The sequence below is a fragment of the Channa argus genome, chromosome 18, assembly GCF_033026475.1.
Source record: "Channa argus isolate prfri chromosome 18, Channa argus male v1.0, whole genome shotgun sequence".
In the NCBI taxonomy this organism is placed as follows: domain Eukaryota; kingdom Metazoa; phylum Chordata; class Actinopteri; order Anabantiformes; family Channidae; genus Channa; species Channa argus.
In genome coordinates this window covers 5,932,473-5,955,788 of record NC_090214.1, presented here as the reverse complement: position 1 = coordinate 5,955,788, position 23,316 = coordinate 5,932,473, and the positions used below count along the sequence as shown (strand labels likewise).

General features: G+C 40.1%; 1 protein-coding gene across 1 annotated transcript; it reads left to right on the top strand.

The window, feature by feature from the left end:
* The first annotated feature begins 18,173 nt into the window (after nucleotides 1–18,173).
* Nucleotides 18,174–21,407, top strand: ptger4b (prostaglandin E receptor 4 (subtype EP4) b). The gene is made up of 2 exons (XM_067483463.1): nucleotides 18,174–19,260; nucleotides 20,243–21,407. Exons 1-2 carry the CDS (start codon nucleotides 18,481–18,483, stop codon nucleotides 20,819–20,821), a joined length of 1,359 nt encoding a protein of 452 aa, XP_067339564.1. The 5' UTR covers nucleotides 18,174–18,480; the 3' UTR covers nucleotides 20,822–21,407.
* The last annotated feature ends 1,909 nt before the right edge of the window (nucleotides 21,408–23,316 follow it).

The following is a 23,316-nucleotide window of genomic DNA, read 5'->3' as shown; positions in this document are numbered from 1 at the left end:
GCATTTCTGCAGCTATTAATTCTTGATACAATTTGAAGTAGGTGAAAAAGAGAATCAAAAAGTTCTACACAAAAATAATTGTTTGAAATGATATCTATTAAAATAAAGAGCTTTCTTAGCAAGTCTTACCTGAGACTATGATGGAGTCATGGAAAACAGCTACACTCATTCTGCCCAAAGGTGAAAGAATACATACACCAACACAAATCGACACGTTATTTCACATTTATTCTGCACAAAATTGTACAAAGCATTTTCTGTGTGGGATTTTTTTTTTTTTTTTTGTCAGGGAGCTGTGACTCTGCAGTCAAATTGAATGGTCCTAGTTTCCTTTGACTTATTGTGTGTGGGTGTACGTGTGAGGGTGTAACTAATATGTGGATTGAAAAAAAAAAGTTGTTGGTGGGTGGAAATTTAAATATAATTCTGCATGCAACTATGATTACTACTAAAGGCAGGTTAATCAATGCCAGTAAACGTTTAAAGGCCTCCAATGGGCAGTAGGGCGGTGTTGGTGGAAGGTCATGTGACTTTGTTTGTCTCAAAGGTGCAGAGGTCCAAAACATTTGCTGCTATAAGATTTGGGATTAAGTACGTTAATAGTGAGTGACACTACAAAAGGATAGGGCTGCACTTTCCCTGTTAGAAATGCTGAGACAGCACAAACGTCAGCAAATTTAAGAATTGGGACATGGTTTTACAGTAACATGCTGTATCTGCAAACTTCTTTGAGTTAGGCTAACGCAGTTAGTCACATCCGAGAAGGTTTAAGCTGGACACACGGTGTGCACATAATCCCCCCATTGATACTTTCTGTCAAAAGAAAGAAATTTGGCTAAGACCTTTTCCCAAGACAGTCTAATATGTCTCAGTGCTCTGGAATGTACCACATATTCAAACTAGTGGGAAATGATAACCATGGCACAGTCCCCAGTTAAGGATTTACTGGTGATAAAGAAAGCAGGGTATGGGAAAGTTTGCAAGATGGCATGGTGTATCTTTTGCATGCTTTAAAAACGATACAATAAAAATCATCTTTGCAGGTAAGAGCAGCTTTTCATTCGACACCTGACTCAATTCCAGCTCGGTATACTTTGTAATAATGAGAAGCCTGAGTTTGCATGTGCAGAAAATGTTTGATCATTCTTTTGTTCAGCTGTACGGAGCATGATGAGCATTGTGAAAAAAATGTATGTCATGTTTGTGTACAATTCAACTGTGACAAGCTAAAAATAGGTTAGAAATAACTACTCCTCTAATGCCCCTAGTTTGAATCCACCTTCTGGCTTCTTGCTGTGTAGAGGTTGGTCGTCACAGGTTTTTGTAGATTTTAACTGGGTTATTCACACAGCCCTGCCTCCTGCCTAAGGACAGCTAGGACAGGCTCCAGCACAGATCGAGGACAGAAATAAGCATTTAACACAAGAAAAACTGACATTTTGAGGAAAACTATATAAAAATGTTTATAATGTGAAATAAGTGAAAAATCACTTGATATTGCATGTTTTTATTTTATTATTGTTATTGTATATTTTCAGCGTCAAATTTGAGCTTCCAATACATTTGATGAGAGACATATATAAAGTTTAGACATAACTTGACATACTTGTGTCTAGGTTTAATCTTTAGGATGAATGTGAAAATAAACTTTCGCAAACAGTCGTACTAATATAATCAATATATCAATTTAAAGGGACCAATACTGTCCATTTCAACTCTGTTATTATTGTGACAGTCTGAGAGGAGTATACAGGGACAAAAGACACAAGTGAGTGCATGAGCAGCCATGTGAGAGAATAAACAAAGTAATTTAGAACAGAAAAATATTCCTCTGTAAAAACAAGTTAAAGAGGTTGATCTCAAGAAAAATATTGGAGCAAATGTAACTAAGGAAATTAGTGGATAATTTGCCCCAGCAAGCTAGCAAAACAAAAGTCATAGAAGAATCTGAAAATACAAAAGACGTAAGAACCAGGGAGAAACACGTGACCATGTCCAAGAGACTGGACACAAGTGTTTGGTTGCTAATAAGAGCTGGAAGCCTGCATCGAGCTTAACAGACAGCTGTCCCTCCTTTCACTTGTGCTACTCATCTAATGTGTTATTTGTGTGGAGGGACAACATCAAATGAGGAAGACATTAACTGGTAGTGGCAACAGAGCAACTTGCAGGTTTCAAATGATTGTTGACAGTGGCTGTAACCAGCTTCTGGTTAGATTCACCTGGTTAGATTCAACTTCTCAGTTGGCACAGGTGGGAGTATCAGAAGATGAAGGACGTTCTGCACAATTATTCTCTGCACCAAAATTACATGTGTACAAACTTCTTTAGGGTCAAAACAAGACATATCACATTGCGCTGCACCCCATCACCCAATTCCACCTGCAGGATCTTTTATTGGTGCAAGTACATCATGCACGCTACTTTATAAAATTCACACGCACAAACTAACGGTTTCTTCATTGTTCGCTGTGCTCGGAGCTTGTGTGAAACATTTTTGGTACATTTCCGAATCTCTGGCTGCTGCTTTGAAATTGCAATGGTTTCTTAATTTAATCCTAGTTTCCTTTGACTTATTGTGTATTTCATTTAGTTGCTGTGCTTTGGTCTGTGTTCATTTTACAGTGGTATCGAGCTTATGTTGACCTCTCCCACTGTGAACACAGACTTTTCACAGCCGAAAATAATTTCCCTACTAAGCTGAGCAGACGCTGGCTGTTTTAACCTGGAACCTTACACTTCGTGTTTTAAAACAGCTGTTCCGTTGAGCCAGGATGTTTTTATGATGACACTGAAATCAGTTGATCGATTAACTGGCCAGCGATGCTGACTACTCACCATTGTGAAGAGAGAGAAGACATGTTGGTGCGTTTGTTCTGCAGCATTTAATTCATGTTCAGTTTTATATCACAGCGATTTCGAGAGTACAGTTTTAGCTTGATGTAACATTTCACTCCAGAAAAACAAAAACACGCTCACCGTGGTTTATTATAAATATTAAGCCATTTTTAGCCATGTGGGAAAATCGAGACTGTCCTCTTGTGAAATACGAGTAGGCTGTAGGGACCAACCACTTAAAAAGACCAACGGACACGTTTTACTGCTTGGAGACATGTGTCCAACATGTAACACAGAACTTTCACTCAGGATACTGCAGTTTAAGACCAGTTTGAAACTCATTCTATTGTTGTGGGTGTAAAAGTCACGCAATGCACATCATGGGAGACATGACGGTGAAAAGGTCCAAAGTTTAAAATGTTTAATGGGTTGTATGAGAGGGTAGAGACAAATGAAAGTTTTAGGACTTGTTGGGGGGACTGGATCATCAGCTGCATGGCAGCAGAAGTATTCAGACGTGGCAGAAATTCAACTGATCACCAAGGAACCAGATTATTGAGTGTACAGCCAATGAATGAATCAGACCCCTGTTATCATCGAATGACAACCGAGCTGGCAGAAATTCTGCCTGATTCTAAAAAGGATTGACCAGCACTGTGTTGCAAGAAAATTATCAAATGCAAAATGTCTTTATTAATTTTCTTTATCTATTACGCTACACGCCAACAGCCAAGTAAATGCTTTCAGCTTTCTTACTTATCTTACAGTCTCAATCTGTTGAATTTAACTCCAACTCACTGTATAAAAGGGTGAGAAGAGACAGGTGGGCTTCCCCAGACACCCAGTCCAACATTAGATAACTGTTGCAAATGTCTTTCTTTTTTTTTTTTTCTTAGCTTAGACAGGTTTAATCACACAAACTACACTTACAGTTGTGGCACAGTTGGCAGATTTGCATAATGGGAATCCAGACCTCTTTTACTGCCTCACGGTTTCATGATGGAGATGGGTGACCAGATGTTTACCTTGTCTTGTGTTCCTGTCAGTTTCAAGCTGAACCTGACCGAGCAGTTGTCTGGCAGTCAGGAAGCTGCCTGTGTAACATTTGCAGCAGCCTGCCCCCTGCCCTGCTGCAAATCTTTCATCACTCTGCATGGAGGCCTTTCTGGAAAGCACACACACACACACGCATCTGCCTAATATGTTGTCACTGTTTCACAATCGCTCCTCTTTATTCAGCTCTTTCCCCATAATTTTTTGTCTTTTATTATAGACTAAACCACGACTAGATACTAAGACAATAGGCAACACACAATAGCATTCAGCAGCAGAACTGCAGCATGGTGTGTTGGGATGAAACAGAAGGTGATGATTGACACTCCAATAAAGTAATGCTTGTGTTCTTAGGATAAGCAGAGAATCAGCTGATGTTGCATAACTCCTTTCTGCCTGAGTTAATTACACACCTTAGTCAAACTGAATGGGCCTAGAAGTCGCTCGCTGCTGAGTTGTACCTTGAGGTGTGGCCACATCTGCTTTAAATAGTGTGAGATAAAAACACAAATGACTTCACACTTCAATCTTTCCTGTTGTCTCTGAGAATTTTTGCATCTTTCAACACATTGTTTTGGTTGTGCAGTTCTGTGTGCATCCGCTCTCAGCTGGCTGTTGTTTACTGCAAAACAAACTAAAAGTACAATCAGAGCAGGAATGAGATCACTAGTTTTCTAATAATACTGCCTTCATGAGTAATGTTTCTCTTTGCTACAAAGTAAAATATTTTTCTGTCTCTTCCTGCAACAGCCCAGTTAAATTCAGACCAAGAAGAACATTGAGTAATTTGTCTTTTGTCTCCACACATTTTGACTCAATCGGCATCCTCCTCCCTAGCTCTTTGTCCTCTTAATTGTCCCTAATAGTTATCTCACGCTTGCACAAAGACACATCTCTCTAAGTCACTAAACTAGTGGGTCACAGAAAAAGAAACATTTGAGATGCCTGTTTTATTTTTGTTTCAACCTTTGAACATGTAAAGTCCACTTAAATCACTTAGCAGTTCTGTGCAAAATGCATTTGGAATCGGTTATAACCAGCATTGAGGCTGCACAAATAGCTGGAACATGGTGAGTGATGGATAGGATCAGGTCCCCACAGACAGGCTTCATAACATAATGCTCTAATGTGATGTCCTTTTCCTTTTCCTTTCCTTTTCTTTGATGCGGTGTCAATGATGAATGTCTTTCATGTCAACGATGAAACAGATGGACAGGAATCATACCTGTGTGTCAGGATGTGAGGTCAGACTGTCATTTAAAAAAAAGGTCATGTAGATTTTCTTCTGGTTCCACTAAACACACGTTTCTATGACCATGAGGGGCAAAACTAATTATCAGACATCCTGAAACAGACAGACACACACACACAAACACACACATATGCACACACCAGTATTGACATTAAATAGAGAACATTTTTTTAGAGAAGACATTGACAAAACAAGATGACGACTTTCCATCACGTATTCACTGCTGGATTTTGAATCCGATCAGTTAACTTGTTGTAGCTTTTGTAAATAGATGCCACTAATTTAAATGATAACGTCATTTGTGGGAAATGTTGTTCAATTTCTCTGTGAAGTAAAATTACTTGTTTTGCACACATTTCCAATAAATTTTTCACTTTGAAGACTGTGTTAACTCAGTCGTTTGGAAACGCTTCACTAATCAAACCTTTTCCATTATTATTACAAGAAAAAATAAAGGAATTCCCTGAGCTGCATTACTGTTTGTTTAGCTTGGTAGGGTTGGCAACTTTACTGTTCAGCTTTACTGCTCTCAGTGATAGCAGGCAGGTGTTTTCATTCAAAAAAGCTGTACTTTACGCTACTTTCCCAGCCCCAAATGCCAAAAACACAGTATCAGTGCACACGATAAAGCATTTAAAGCAGAAGATAGAGCCTGATGTTCCCATTTCACTAAAATATCCTGGGTAACGATGGGCCTTCAGCAAGGAGATAAGTGAAAATGAGTCAACCAGAAACTGTTTGTGCACAATCTCGTTTAATATTAGAAAAACCTTAAGTGTCACAAGCTGAAGGAAACCTTTTCTGTTTTCAGTAACCTTATTACTCACTTCCTGTAAAATACGCTTAAAACTCTAAATATAACTGGAAGAACGTTATACTCTAGCGCCAAAGGTCAAAACACCCCAATTGTCAGCACTTTATTCTGCACAAAGGTCTTTTGCCTTGAGGCTTTTAGTCTGTCCACGTTATTTATTGCACCATAGATTTTAAAAAAATGCAAACACCGAATGTCATAAATGGAGAAGTCACTTTGCTAAAACTAGGGAAGAATTTCACCGATGATTAAATCAAGATCACGCATGATCTAACCAAATTAAAATTACTGAAATATCAAATTTAACAGGAGTGAAAGTGACAAGACCAAATGTTAACCAGTAAAATGCATAAACAAGTAAAACAATTAGATAATCAAATAAATGCTGGTTGTGCTTTTAACTCTGTGTTAGAGCGAATGTAACATGGTGGTTTTGAGGGAAAACTTTCATATTTCCAAATGGGGATAGCTAAAATCTTAGGGTGGCCCACAAAATTGGTCCTCTTTGTTGTAACTCAGATGCCCCTTGACTCTTTTTCATTAACAAGACAATATGCATCCAACAAATTTACCTCAATTTCGAGAAAGGCACAAACATTTCAGAAAAACACACTTTTTAAATTTTTTACAATACAGCTTGATTTATTGTAACTGTGGCTGAACAAAATGAATTGAAAAAAAAAAAAAACATTAATTATTAATCCATTTATTGAAAATTAAACAAATGTTGTTTTAAAAACAAAAAAAGTCTCATTCTTTTAAAATAAATTAAAAACATTCTTCCTCTGACTGCGCGGCTCTTGTCACAGGTGGAGGTTGGAATTGCCGCTCCTCCGTGAGCCACTGCCTCCGTCGGTTGAAATTGGTTGGCAGCAGGGGTGTATATTTATTTTACTCGTGATTTATTTATATTACTGATGATTTATTTATTTACTCATGACTTTTTTATTTATTCATTGGGTGTTATGTCTTGATTGAAGATGACTGTTGGTTTGTATGAACTGAATATGATTTATTAAGGCGGAGGGGCTTCTCCAGGGGGGCCTGTGGGGTGGCCAGCAATTTTCTAGGGCTGACCCTACCACTCACAGCAGGGAGACAGGTGCAAGCTTGGGGGAAAAGCTCTGAGACGTCTGGTCGCCGGTGGGAGAATGGCAGTAACTTTCAAATTTACTGATAAACACGGGGGCCTGCAGGAAGTGAGCGCGCGGGTTTGGGCAGAGCAGGGAGAACGAGAATAGGAAAATAATAATCTTTGAAAATAACATGCAGAGCAAAGTGAAAAAGTGACCCTATGATAACACTGTGTGTGCACTATCTTGGTTTCCAACAAACTTTAGAAGAACTTACTGGAGATGAGTACACTCATTTCAATGAAACCACAAAAATTCCCAAACAAATAAATTGTCTTAAGTTGATGTCATTGCTTTTATACAACGTGTTTCCTGATAGAAGTCTCTTGTTTTTATTTGCTGGTTTATGAATGTGCGAAAAGATAAGCGCCTGAGGAAACGAAGCGAACAATCTGAAATTAAAGTGATTATTTTCCAAGGTATAGCTGGCATGCAAATAAGTCTGAGCGCCAGCGTATTTAGACAAAGATCCCTTTGTGCCCCTGTTGGTAGCTGCAGTGATTATATTCTGTTTTGAAAATTGTAGGAAGCCCGAGGGGTAAAATGGTGGAAAGGGGTAATAAGAACATTTCTACAGTAGTGAGTGAGTGTTGGAGTGAGTGAGAGAGAGAAAGAGCACACTCTGTCTCAGAGAAGTTGTATCTAAATGTTTATCTAAACCTCATCTGATGAAACAAGATTGCCAAAGAACATGAACCAAACAAAAGCGTGCACATGCAGATCTGCAAACAGCCCAACAGGTTCTGTAGTACAACCGTCATCTCCAGTACATTTATGTCATGGAATGCAGAATGAGACAGGTGTGGCATGCTGGTATCAAATCAAACAGCAGCACCCGCTGCTGAAGACTAATAATACCGGTCTCATTAAATCCTAATATGAAACACAAATCAGTAAATCTTTCACCAAAGTAACATCTGATGTTCTGCTTGGAGGAAATATTCCCAAGGGAGTCAGTCTGACGTAAAACTGTAAATACAGACATCATGACTTGTAGTGGTGACATCATCATGAGATGCAGGTACGTTTACAGTAAATTAAAAACTAAAACAGGGTGAGGGAATACTTTTAGAGATACCATTTAGTAGTAATAACAGAATTTAGTGAGAATGTGAATGTGAATCTGTCATAATCAGCGGTGGTAAATTTCTCATACTTGATGGTAAAATGTGAGCGTGTCTGTACCCAACAATAAAGTGTAGGTAACCAGAGGGAGGATTACACAGTGACACTTCACCATAATGTCATATTCTTTACAAGTAGTGTGTGTGTCCTTTCTGCTCACCCCTTGAGTTCAGGGTCGCCAGAGGGTCGCCGCATGTTGACTTTGGCACAGTTTGTACGTCGAATGCCCTTCCTGACGCAACCCTCCCCAATTTCTACCGGGCTTGGACCGGCACTGCACAGCTGGGGAGGGGAGAAGTGTTGTAATTTTAAATTTAGAATAATTATTTTTACATTTTTTTACGGATTTTAACTCATCCGTTTGCGGATTTGCAGACGTTTGTTGCAGTTTGTTGCTGCTCTGGGAAAGGTTAACTTGGTGCAGGAACTGAAGGTGTGAGGCTCCACCAAAGTGTGAGAGGGTCTTGTCTCGGTCAAAGCTGGACTCTGCCAGACTTAGACTGAGATTTGATGTCAACAACTTTCTCCATTGAGATAATGAATATTCAGATCCTGGGACAGTAAATTCTCGACCAAGTACCACGCAATGTAAAGAACGTGTCACCCAGTGGAGCGATTGATGTTTTTAGTCATAGATGAATAAACTAATCACAGCTGCAAACTGATGGACTGGTTTCTATGAGTAGAGGGACTTCATTGTTGGTTTGAGTGTCCATGGAGCTTACGAAATTACCCGCAGGCACTAATACTTGTGTAACTTACTGCGTCTCCTAGTGAGTTTCTCCAAATTGAACATCAGGAATCAGGAAACAGCCTAACAGACTAACAAGTTTGCCAGCAGTTAACCCCGAGACTCCTAAACTGACAGCCAGTCCCTTCCTGATTCTTCAGGGAAGGGGGCTGTAGTTCAGCATGTGTGGGAAGAGCAAGTAAGTGCAAGGAGCTAGTATCAGTCTAGTTTGTTAAGTTTGCAGTGCAACAGTGTCAGTAGTGACTGTGCACAGCTACAGGAAGCTCAGTGGCCACAATGTGTCTGTGGCTGACACTTTACTAAAACAAATGCAGGGCAGTAAGTTGGAAAAGATAAGACGCCTTTGCCCGTAACCAAACCGAATACTGACCGTGGTGCATTTAATGTTTGAGAAATCAAGCCACTGCTGACACATCATACAAGGTTTTAGTTGAACTTAATGGATCCTTCATGTGTCCTCCATTCTTTCATAACTTGGAGTTCGGGGGTGGCAACCAGGAAAACAAATCTCCACCATCAGATAAACACTTGATTAGCAGTAGTTTTCCGTTCACTTTATACCATTGGAATAAATGTAATGGTTACTTTCTATTTTACGGAGATTTTCCTATTAAGTGTTTACTCAAAGCAGTATCCATCATTGTTCATTAGCCACGCGGAGACCCATGCAGAGTGATGCCCACTCCTCTGCAGGTCGGACAATGTCAAACGCTCGAACTGTCTGCTGAATCCCGCTGGATTCTGGGTCGACATAGGTGAAGTACAGACCTATAACTCTAGCTGTGTTTGTGTACGCATTGGATGCAAGCTGCATGAAAGGTTTCAGCATGCACCGTAATTACATTGTGCATGTCCCCGTCTCTGTCGATTCAGTCTCACACATACACAAATACTGTGAAAGCGGTGGGACATGAAGTACTTGGTGTTTGCTCCTCAATTTGCCGGAGGGAAATAGTTTGCAACTGTTGAGACTTGTTCCTCTAAAGCTTATGTTAAAACCACACCTGAGTGTCGAGCTGATGAACATAATTATAGTCATAAGTGTCTGAGGTTCTTTATGAATGCACTGATTGAGGGGGGAAACTTTGGTGAAAGATTAAAAAACAATGTGTAAAAACAAACAGGCAACGCAGAGTCCAGCCAGAAAGGAAAATGCCAGATAAATGCTCAACATTTGTCACATATTTCCCATCCTCTAGGAAGTTTTCCTTCTTCAAGAAAACTAGTGACGGGTCAGATTTGTGACAGTTGGGTTTGCATCCTGCAGAATTTCTGGGTCTTATCTTAAAACAAAACACACACACACACACACACACACACACACACACACACACACACACTGCTTTCATACAGCAGCTGGCTGAGATAAAACTCGGTGGTCTTTATTTTAAGCAAGTGTTGTCAGGATAGTACAGGACATACTGCATGTTCAGCAAGGAGGCGATGACTCATGACTAAGAAACGTTACGTCGGTTCAGGGGTTTGAAAAAGCCCATTGAATCTGCAACTATAATCTGCAATCAAGTAGCTGAAGAGGGGAAACAAAAATCTGACAATTCAGATTTTACCAGCTCTTTGTAAAGATACAGTCAACAAAGGAGTAAATAAAAGCTGTATCTGGATTTACTTTTGCACTCTTTATTTGGCATGTTGATATTTTATTTAGTTATGTACAGTGGTGTTGGACACTGCTCTGTTTCAAAACGGTTAAACATTAACGTCTCATTTCTTTAGTGGGATGCACACCAGCATTAGCAGAATGCTACAGGTTTACTCATTAAGCTTTTATTTTCAAATACAACATGTTTGCTTGTGTAAAGCAAGCAATGATGGAGAAGTTAAAAGGGATGTCGCACCATCTCTGACACTGTTGCAGAAATGTTCTCAGCAATGATGTGAAAAAAGTGTCACATCAACATGTAATATTAGATTCATCAGCCACTACCACTAGAAAATCAGTACATAAGGAAACACAAAAACACGTATACTGTATATTGTACACACACCCAAATTGCCTAAATGGTAGATTTTAACAAATGTGCATGTTTGCTCAGGGTTACAGGTAACAGGCAACACTGTTATGTTAATGTCACCTGACTGCTCACCTGTGTCCATTTGATTAATTATTATTAAAAGGTCACCGGTGGATGAGTGTGGTCATGTGTTACAGCGCTTAACTCACAGCTTCGCTGCATTGCTGCCTATGTCATGAAGGACTGAGTGCCCCACAATACATAATGAAACACAGATATTAGCTTACAGACGGTTGTGGATTGTTCAACATAACTGAATCAATGAAGATAATCGTTAAGAACTTCCCATCATCAGTGTTATGCTAGAGGAGCAGATTGCAGCCAGCTGAGCAGCTTCCACTTTGTTATCAGCTACTGTATCTCTCTGTGTTTTTGGATCCTCTTTTAATCTCATTTAACGCAACTGATTCCACCGCTGATATCATGTGTGGAATTTTTACTCGGGTTAAATCCAGAACTGTGCTATGAGTTTGACCCATGCCGTTGTGCAGAACTGTGGGAGTAAAATGAGTCCCTGGGGGGGTTTCCTCCTTACTGACAACATGGGAAGGTTGTGTGGGATGTGTGATCAGCTGGACTTTCCTGAGAGCAAACACACAAGCAGCAACAGCCATTAACGGTGCTGGTCTGCTCTGTCTGTAGTGATAGTGTCAGAATTGTGCAGTTTTGTTGTTTACCTTTATTGATGTTACTGAATTGGACTGGATCGACAGGGGAGTACAGACGAATCAGGACATGCCTGTCAGTGATCTGTTCCCTTATTTAGAACAAAGAGTATCTTTAAGCTTTAATAAGCCTCTCAAACTCTTGGCACTTGACACTGTGTGAGAGCAAAAACTGCATACTCACAAACCGCAACGGTAAAATAAACAACAAAATACAGATCTGCACTCGTAGGAGAGAGACCGAGAATGAGATATTCACTGGCACATTCACACTCAAACAGGAGCAAGCACACACACACGCACGCGCACACTTAAAACGATGTTGATTTTGTCTTTAATCCCAAATCCCTTAATAGATGTTACACAAGGTCACACAGGGCTAAGTGTCAGCCACCAATAAATGTATTTATGACAAATGGTGCTTTCAGTAGATGCCTGATTATGAGAATCTGAGGTTTTGTCAGATAACCGGATTCTAAAAAATGGACTTAAATTGAGATTAAGGATGGAGGCTTGGGTGAGGGGTAAAGGTTGAGGAAGCTTGGTACTTAAACTTCCCTGGGGGAACTAAAACATTTCTCTGGTTTTCCCAGGCTGGGTCAGGACATCTCTTGAAAGTTCTCCTCTATGTACAGTAGAGGCACCCGGGCTTTGTTGTTGGAGTTTAGCACATCTATCATATGATGTTCTGAAAACTAAGGAAGAACTACAATACATAAGAGGTCAGTCTAGATAAAAGATGTATAAAACGTTGGAAAAAAAAACTTTAGGAGTCACATACAGTATTCATGCACATTTTGCTTACAATTAATTCATATTCATTGTTAAAAAATGACACATTATGTGATAATCTGGACACTATGAAGTGTTTTATTGAAATGTTTAATTCCCTTTTTTTGCATAACATTGGACTCAGGCGTAAATAAGAAAAGATCTAAATAAAGTTAAGTCCATATCTCATCTAACATAACATATGCTGCACATTAATAACTTGATAAATCTGTTTCTAGCATTGCTAACATGTGTCTTAATGAAATCTGTCCCAGATGTTTATTTTTTTGGTTGGTTGTTTGTTTTCTGAAGAAAGATAAAGGCAGAAATTCAAATTCTATTGAAATTCTATGTCTCAATTCAGCAAGCGGAGGTCTTTGGACGACTCTGTTCTGGGAATGGTAATAAATGGATCATAGCAGAGGAATGCACCCGTATTATCAGTGTGAATGTGTCCAGTTACCAGAATCCAGAACCGTGAGCCATTTGGCCTTTTGATTTGGTTCGATTCTAGGAATTGTTTGCTTACAGCAGGAAGGCCGAACATATTTACACTTGTTACATACTGCTCACTGGGTCTGCAGGTGTTTTCCAATATTCTGTATCCACATTGTTTGGGGTTGTGTCCACAAGCGGGACGTGGTTGGACCACTTTAGTCCACTGAGGTTGTGGGGTCATCTGATGACCTTTATTTTCTCCCATATCTAAGACCCCCCCCCCCCCCCCCCCCCCCCCACACACACACACACACACACACATTTCCCAGCTAGATACATGAGTGATGATCTAATTGCATATGGCTGCATCCACCCACATGCTGTTGAAACTATCCACAGGTCAACCTCTGGTCATCCATGTCTTAATGCGGTCAAGCAGCCAAAACACAAAAGGTTTTCTTTTGTAAGTTTCATGAACCATAGGTGAAATGTCTTTCCTTTCTTTGGGCCTCAATATACCGCCTCAAATATATGGAGGCTTCCCATAGCAGGCATGTCGCTAAGCTTAGCGTTCTTCTTTTTGTGCATTTAGCTTTTGCACCCTTGGGTGTTTACAGTTTCTCTCTCCTGCCAGCCATCTTGCTTCAACAGTTGAATATTGTGTTGCCAACCTATTATTATTGTGCCAAAGCCACATGAGGTGTAAACCAGTCTGCACTGCCTGGACATTTTGTTGGAGGAGTAAAGTAAATGCTGGCCCGAAGGAAAACAGCTTAAGAAAATGCCATTGCATTTAAGTTGCTAATAAATGTTTAATAAAAACATGATCAAAATATTATTTAAATAGTCATAATGATGGGTAGCACAGCGGTGGAGTGGTCAGGGCCTCACAGTCAGAAGATCCCCGGCCTGAATCCCCCAGTCATCTGTGGCCTTACAGTCATAATCATGTACTCCAAAGAAATGATTTCAAGTTTTCCATAGGGGAAATTCTTTTTAACGGGCCTTGAAATAGGTTGTTTTTACTTGCAGTTACAGTTTGAAAAACGACTTTTCTAACTTGGATCTAACCTCAGCATTAGCAGGATTCCCAGTGACTGATTTATAAAGTGACTTTAAGGATATATTTGACTATTTTAAAGTCAATTTTGATCATTACTCACATGCACAGACACTGTAGCTACATTCATGCTACATTTCAAAGGCAACAGTCTGCCTTTGGTGTAAAATTATGTTGATAGCCATAGTTAATATGAGGCTTCAGCTGTTGGACTTGGACAAATTCTATTCTTTTTGTTTCAAATCTCCTCTTTATTTTAATGTCTCTCACGACTACTCAGTGAGGAAATACTGTCTGAAAATGGTTGTTCTTAAACACTGTAACGCTGGAAAAATTTCTTCTTCATTTGTCAAAGTCAGACTGATGAGCTCCCACGTCAGATACAACTATTTTTATGCTGAGCAAAGAATTTGGATTTTTCTCTCCGTCCTCTTTGCAGCTAGTATGGACCAAAAAATCAATTGCACCAACCACCGACCATTTCGGTGTAGAGATAAGCATGGGAGCGTTGTTCTAGGTCAGACTTGAGAAAATCTCAACCTACTGTGCATTAAGGACAACTTCACACATGGTTCAACAAGAAAGTACATTAAAACATATTGCACAAAGAGGTGTTAGTTCAGAGGCAGCTGCATGCAAAAAATAAATACAATTAGAAGTCAATTAGAAGTCAATTCACATTACACGTCTTCCTTTCTGTTAGGTGCAAACCTTCCAATCAAACAGAAAGGTAAACATGGTGTTATCTTGAGCTAAATCGGCAATCATGCTAAAAAAAAAATACATATCACATTTTTAGATCCAAATCAACAGGTTATAATGTTGTGGCTGATTGGTGTATATTGTCTATAACAAGGTTGCGTGAGAAAAAGCAGACTTTTTAGCACGTTACCTTCCTCTTTGTGTCTCTACACTGAAAACCTCAACTCGGGGTCACAGGAAGTGGGATCTCTGTTAAGGTTTCCTCCGTATGTTAGTGGCGTACATAACACATTTTGCAGCACGCACCGCACATAACGTGACCGCTTCGTAAAACTGTATATAACACAACATCCTGTCCTGTAACATCTTGTTTATAGGTCATAAATAACATTCTGTTTGAATCAAAGAGACCAGCAACTTTGCGTGTCTCAACAAACATTAGTGTATTTATCTGCTGCAGCTGTTGTTGGCGAGCACAATCTGATTGCCCCCAAATAAAATGGAGTAAAGGCTAATAAAAAATGTTTTGTGTCCAATGGAATTTGGCATAAATAATATTATAGAATAGCAATGAACAAATGTTTATGTTGAAAAGATGTGTTAGTTTTAAAAAAACTCGTGTTTTCTCTTTCAACTTAAAGTGTGTCAGTGTCGTCATCACAATTACAGTTAGTCACAAAAGCAGCAGACGTTGGGGACGTTCGGTGTCTTGCCCAGGGACACTTTTGCTTGTAGCCAGGAGGACCAGGAGTCAAACCACTGACCCTGTGATTCATGGACAAGTATTGTTTGTGCAAATATTTAGCTTTATCGAAAACGAATGGAAGTTTTGTTCTACTACTCAAAAGTATTGATGTGACTCAGGGGGGGATATTTACTAGATGGAAACGGCGGTTAAGAGGTGTCGTTACCACAAGTTGAAAAGGACATATACATGAGGAGTGGGTGTGTTTCACATGTTCCTGAGCTTTTGAGCTAAGTGTGAAATGCAAAAGACATTAACACTGTAAACATGCCAAATAATTTAGAATCGTTTGCCTCGACGCTGAGTAACAGGAGCTGCGTTTGTAGCAATATATTCTGTAAGGGAAAAAAACAATAAACATTTTATCATTACAATCTTCTGAGGATCACATCTGTCATCACCGTAACTAACACAACTTCAACTGTCATTTAAATCAACAAACACAATGATTTTAAGCTGATAAAACACAGTGACACATGATCGTTCGTGCCTTTATCGGACACACCCATTAAACATACAAAGTCTTAAAGGTGGAAAAGGTAACGGCAGCAATCCTTCAATAACTCACTGAACCACCTTTGGCGGCAGTTACCTCAAGAAAGAGCTTCCTGTAGCTGTGGATTAGACCTGTATAACGGTCAGGAGGAATTGTGGACCAGTATTTCTCACAGAGAAGCTTCAGCTCAGCCGTATTCTTAGGGCATCTGGTCTCAAAGTCATTCCACAGCATCTCTATTGGGTTGAGATCTGGGGTTTGAAGTAAAGTGACACCAGAAGTCAATTCATTCAATAAAGACGTCAAAGATCACGACTTTGTGTTATCTGCTTACTTGTAGTTATATTGTGTTTGTTGATATTTGTGACTTTGGAGCCAATGTAACCTGGTGGTTTTGTACAGTTTTTAAGTTTTATTCAAATTATTTTAAAATGTCCAAAACGTGAAGGGAACTGAATACTTCCCAAAACATCTCTACACTCAAATAATCTACGCACGATTTTAAGAGTAATTCTATTTTATTCAAATTATATTTTGAAACACTTCTTGTATGCAGGGTTTCTAAATTTAGGATGTAAACAGTGACAGTGTAAAGAGCGTGTGCTCTGTAGACCTCTCTTTGTAGCTGTGACTTTAACAATGTTGAAGTGAATATAATTATCCTTTATCTGTGTATTCAGAGGTATTTTTAACTTGCCTGATGACCTTGTCATTGTGAGTACTCTGTGTACCAGTCCTGGGATAGACTGGTGGCCTGGTCACTGTAGCAAGTCTGTCAGGGTTTAGAGCTTCTGGATGGATGAATGACCTTTACTACACTTTGGCTGAGTCAGCCACTACAGTATTTGCATTAATATCACTCATTGTATTAAAAAAGAACTTACAATATGATTTAAAGTACTTTTACTCAGTTGTTAATATAACCTAGTAGTGAAATTTAGAAATGACCAAATATAAAAAGAGTGTCTTATAGGTCAATGTCTCCAAACAATATAGATATGCTTATGAAACACAGCAGAGCTCTTTGTGGGTGCAGTGTAAGTACATTTACTTTTATATTTTATCGATATCATTCAAGATTCAAAATGTGCTTCAGACTCACCCACTCACTCACATTCAAGTACAATTTGAATGAGCATTTGAAGTAAAATTGAAGTATTTTACTCATTTCTCTAACATTTCTGTAATTTCTACAAGATCTTTAAAATGAATGTAGTAAAGTAATTGGGAAAACTAAATCGCAAAATATTACAGTACAGCAGTTGAGTAGACATACTGTACCTTTTACATTACACAACTATGACCCATCTCAGATTTATACTGTCTGTGTTACAACACTTTGTTTAGCAGTCAACTGTGTTAATTAATATTATTTTTGTCATCTCACTCATTGTTTCCAGTTATCTCTGTCTTTAAAGCTGGCTGTAGCTCAGTTTGTAAGGCAGTGCTCCATGGACCAGAGGGTCAGTGGTTCAATTCCCGGCCCTTCTTGGCTAGCTGTCTGAGTGTCCTTGGGCCAGGCACCGAGCCCAGGTCGCTCCTGGTTCAGGTAAGCACTTTGCATCCAGCCACTGCCATCAGTATGTGAGATCAAAGCACTATACATTTAAAGCCGCAGTCTGACAAATCTGGCTTCACCCCATCGCGAACACGTGTTTTATTCTAAGTGGAATTAAATGTGCATGCTGTTTTCCTGTACACAAATCATCTGAAACTGAAACCATGATAAGCTTATCATGTGTTTCAAGAAAAGAAGCGATTGGGACAAAGTTGGAGACTAAAGTACAAATGTGTCATATTTTAAAATGTTCTCCCATGTTTCACATGGCATATTTTAATTGGTAAGAATACCAATTAAGTAAGAAATAATACGAGCTATTAGAGCTCTTAATTAGGTTTAGTGCAACAGCAATTAGAATAATTACTCCTGAAATGCAGAACATATGATGTAAAGAAGCAGATAACAGTGTACTCAGAGTGCACCTCTGTACAAGACGCGGAACAAAATGTGCTTTTGTGTTTCTTCCCCCTGGAGGTTAATTAGTTGTTATCTCCTACGTTTTACAGGGTTTACGTTTACGGGGTTATTCCTATTTTCTTATGCAGAATGACATTAAAGGCGATGAGGGAGGTAATAACCTCACGTGTCCAGGTCTTTAGTTCAGTGAAAGGGTGAATTCAGTTGTGATAGAAGAACTGAAACTTTCCCTGCATGAAACCTGAATGCAGTGATCTCCTACTTACTAACAGCTCACTGGCTACAAGAAAAGTGGAGGAGGAGTCGGCATAAGTGGGCCAAGAAGAAACTTCCCTGTCAGTTTAGAGTGTGGTAACATCGTAAGGCGCAGCGCACGGCCTCGAAGCATCGTTTGCAAACCGCAGACACCAGAGTATTATCCTGCTCATCTGGGTTCCGAGTGTTTACGTGAAGAAATCGACGGCTATGGAATTTAACATGGGTGCGTAAAAGGGGCATCTGGAGACAATGGATTTGGCTACTGGGGACACTAGTGAGTGCGCATTACTTGAAAGTGTCACTACTTCGGGAGTGAGAGGAGAAACCTCACCTAAAAGTGTGAGACAGTGAAAGAAGTCCTTGCAGAAATGAACACCACGGCAGCAACGGGCCATTTTAAACCGCCCACCATCCCGTCAATCATGTTCATTTTCGGGGTGGTGGGGAATGTCATCGCTATTGTGGTTCTGCGAGTATCACGAAGGGAACAAAAGGAGACAACTTTTTACACCCTTATATGTGGCCTGGCAGTGACAGACCTCCTGGGGACCATGCTGGCCAGCCCTGTCACCATCGCCACCTACGTGAAGGGCTCCTGGCCGGGAGGTGAGCCGCTGTGCCAGTACTCGGGTTTCATCCTGCTCTTCTTCTTCTTGGTCCAGCTCAGCATTGTGTTTGCAATGTCAGTAGAAAGATACTTGGCAATAAACCACGCGTACTTCTACAACAAATTCATCAACCAAAAACTCGCTGCGCTCGCTCTTGTGTTCATTTACATTTCCAACTTGGTGTTTTGCGCGCTGCCGAACCTGGGGCTTGGAAAAGTGACGCTCCAGACGCCCGGAACCTGGTGTTTTATCGACTGGCACAACAACGACACAAAATTCATGACCTTCAATTTGATGTACGCAGGTGTGAATTCCGCCATCGTGTTGGCCACCGTCATATGCAATGTGATGGTGTGCGGGGCGCTGATCCTGATGCACAAGCGGTTCATCCGCCGCACGTCTCTGGGAACAGACCAGCGGCGCATCGCGGATCTCCGGCGCAGACGGAGTTTCGGACGATTAGCTGGAGCAGAGATCCAGATGGTGATCCTGCTCATTGCTACCTCCGCAGTGGTTCTCATCTGTTCCATACCTTTAGTGGTGAGTACTTGTGCAAAACGGAACCAGTTACATTTTGAACGGGCTGTGTGCGCAACAGGTCTTTGTACAAGTAAGAAGGAAAATGCATTAAAACAAGTCTTGAAATGTCAAATAATGAGACAATCGTTGAGACTAAATTATACCAAAAATAAGCATCCTACCTAATTAAGGAAATTAACAACTAGCAGCGATGGAACCTATGCCCCATGACATGCAAGCTGAACTTTGTGTTCCAGGTTTAGGTATTTGTGGTCAGATGACGCACTCCCGATCGTTTCAGCTGTCGCCTTCGTGGTTTCAATACGCCTGGGAGCATATTGAGGAAACCCTGTGGCCTTTAGCCAATTAGTCAACTTTCAGGTGTTGGTTTGCAAACACTCAGTTGACCTGACAGTATCCAAGGATCCCTAGAGACAGTTTTGACGGGGCTCTTGCCATCTCTGCACTGCTCTGCTTCTTAGAGAAGTGACATTGAGCACAGCGCCTGTTTAACAGTTCGTGCCAACCACATAGAAATAATTCAGATAAACAATTATTTCACGAACTCAAACTGCTTTAAAGATTGTTCCAAATCCACCGATTTTCACTTGATAACCAAAACAACGTTTGTATGATCAGTGTGTAACTGTTAACATATATTAGTAGAAATATGCTCCGGTGCTGTCAGCGCCTCCTGTGACTCCGATTCAGTCAACAGTCCAGGCAGCAGTGCAGAGATATTGGCTTTTAAATGCTTTTTAACAAGAGTGAGTCTGTCTTCCAACCAGTCACGCAGTTTCAATTATTTCTGCTTTATTATAAGTGGAGGAGCATTCCTACTGGTTGTACTTTTCTAACAATGACTATTTGAAATGGTGGAGCATGGAGCAGGAGCAGGGGGGGGGGGGGGAGAGTGGGACAGAGAAAAGTGGGTCTTGAATTTTTATTTTTTATTTTTTGCTTTAAGTGACTCATTTGGCTGTTTTGTCTTTCATGTCTTCAGTTGAGGATCTTTGTCAACCAGCTGTACCGAAACCAGAGAGAAGAGCCTCTAGGGTTGAATAAAGACCTCCTGGCCATCCGCATGGCCTCTATCAACCCCATCTTAGACCCTTGGATCTATATCTTGCTCAGAAAGACAGTGGTCCTCAAGCTAATGGAGAAAATCAAATGTTTGTTTTGCAAAATGGGCGGGCGGGGACGAAGGGGTGGCGGGCAGTTCCGTTGTGCCGATGGCCACCTCTGCTCCTCCATCGTTTCTCAGGATCCCCCATCACTGGTGTTTCATGAGCTGCGGGAAATGGTGAGCAGCTCGCAGACCTTCCTGTACCCATCAGAGAGAAACAGTGGGAGGCTGGGTTCATTTCAAGCAGCCGCACAGGGTGGCTCCAGTTCCCCACCTGCACAGACGTTACAGGGGCCCCAGGAGGTCGAGGAGCATCAGAGGGGGCTTTCAGACAGCTCTTTAGAGGACACAGCGCCCAGCAGGCCACTGAAAGACCCTCCAATGTGTCTCAAGGACCAGACTTTCAATGTGATCTTCACGGATGAGAGTGCCAACATGCAGGAGAAATGCATCTAAGAGTCAGCATGATCCCATCCAGCATTTATCGCTCTTACAGGACTGTCTCAGTACAGAAGACAGGAACTAATGAAAGCACTGCAAAAATGTGATAATTAAATATAAAGCTTCTGAAGACTGAATAATCATCCATATCATCGATATCTAGTGGACTGCTAATTAAATGATTGACAGATGTGTTATTCAACTAAAAACAACCTACATCTATCAGTGTATTACTCCTCAGTCAGAACCCAACCACAAACTTCATATCATTACATACACTTCAGCACAATATAAAGCTCTACATAAGCAAAACCAGACAACAAGAGATTAAGGAGGAGCTCCTTTTTTGCACATTCTGAATTCTAAAACCAATGCAAGTTACTGTGTTGTTTTGCTGCATTTGGACAATCTGCACAGTGACTGTAAAGACTCAATGTTAAAATGTGAACAGTGTTCCAGGATGTTAATTTATTCTGAGTATGAACTTGTATGTTATTGTCTTCTCTGTGAGAAGGTCCAGATAGCTTGGAGCCATTTTAAATGTGTTGTTGTTAAGTGGCCTCCTAATTAAATGTGTTTATATAAAATTGTTCAATAACTGCTTTTGGCCCATTCACTCAGTATTTGGATTAAAAGGGCTTGTATCAGGGAAAACAATAAGGAGAAAAAAAAAGTTTTTAAATAATTCTGGAAATTCAGAGTCAAAGACAATTACCATTATTTATTATGCCCCATTCTGATCGGGTAGCAGTGACCTTCTGACTATACATCTAGCTAATCGGAGCCGATGCTCATTAATAATGGTAATTTTATGTTAAATTGCTTCCAAAAACAACCAGCTAGATGACAGAATTGGAATTTGAAATGTTAGGAAAGATGCATTTGGAGAAGTTTAAACAACTTTTAACCGATACATTAAAACGCAGTTAATCTTTATAAATAATGGCCAAATATATAAGCTCTTACATCCAGGCCGATTCCCAATATGTAATGGGCAACGCCATTAGTCTAATCAGACGTTATACAGGAGTTAAAGGGGAGACAAACTGAAAACAGTGAGTTTATTTGTCTGACAAGGTTCAGGGTTTAGCATTTTCTTCAAATGGATCTCCTTGTTTAACATTGCATTTTTGCTATTGTTGCTATAAAGATCGATAATTATCAAACTGTGTTCATATTTCAAAGCCTTTTTAAGAGCAACAGCCAGTGTTAACAATACCACTAAATGTCGACCTCTTCGTGAACAAATACATAAACTGAAAATAAAAGTTAAATGTCCGAACAAATGAGTTTGCATCTCGGTTTTTCAAACAAACTGCTAATAATTTACAGTATGGCGATGCTGTATAAGCATAACTCTGTAACTAGCGATAATATTCTGCTACATATCTGCTGTAAGGTCAAAAGCACTGTGTCCTGCAAATTAGGATCAACCAGGCAAAACGAAGATCTACCAGGCATCTGCCAGTGTAATGAAAAATATTTCAGCTCCTTAAACTGACCGGAATTTTGGACTGTTGCTTGAACAACTGTTTGAAGACGGCGGTGATGGACATTTGTCACTACTCTCTGAAGGTGAACAGGCAAAATTGTAAATCACTTAATTAAGAATAATTTGGCAATAGAAATAATTCTTAGTTGTGGCCCAACAACGACTCAACTAACCGCCACCTCACTGAATTAATGCTGTAAAAAAAATAAAAACAATATTGGAAATTCGTTAAACGGCTTCAGAGATGGAAACTGAATTAATACTGATCGCTCGTGATTAATGGATGACAGCTCCCCGCTTTATTGATTAAAACGCTGCAAGGCTGGGAACTAAAACGGCATTTAATTCCCCACGTAATTGTGTTTTGGTTTGGTGTATTGTGAATTTCTGCAGAAGCATAGATTCAGAGATTGCTCAAACAGATCCTTACTGGAATTCCAACGCTCTACAATAACATTTTCTTTTGCCAGCATGTCACCGTCAGCACTATTCATCTGCCAAGAAAATACAGGTCTTTTTTTTTTTTTATCTCCTCCAATCTTTTTCTACGGTAGCACTGATTGCTAAAACACATTTCTAACCATTATCCAGATCAGATGCTATGGCACTGGTCACCTGCAGGGAGATGTTTTTTTTTTTTTTTCCACGTTCAATGTGGCCGGTGTTTAGAGGCTTCCTAGAGCAATACAGTCTTCCTCTGAGAACAATGAGCTGTTAAAGAGCGCTGACCTTAAGCCAGAAAATCTGTTAAAGCTGTAAGAGACTAGGGAGGAGGAGGAAACTGTGATTGACAAAAGTGATTTTAACAGAGGGGAAAAGGCAAAAACGATCACGGGAACTCCACTTTCCTCAGACCATCACTTAACACCAATAATACAGCACAGTATACATGAAGGTTTTAAACGTTTAACCTCCTGCCACAAGGAGCCGGTGACGGCAAGTGTTTAAGATGGGGAAGGACAGTGGGCAAGGGAACAAAGGGAAAAGCAGTTTGGGTAGAGTCAGGCAAGAATACAAT

Coding starts and splice junctions, on each gene's coding strand:
- ptger4b (XM_067483463.1), top strand. CDS start 18,481: ATGAACACCACGGCAGCAACGGGCCATTTTAAACCGCCCACCATCCCG. Junction 19,261..20,242: donor TCTGTTCCATACCTTTAGTG/GTGAGTACTTGT, acceptor TCATGTCTTCAG/TTGAGGATCTTTGTCAACCA.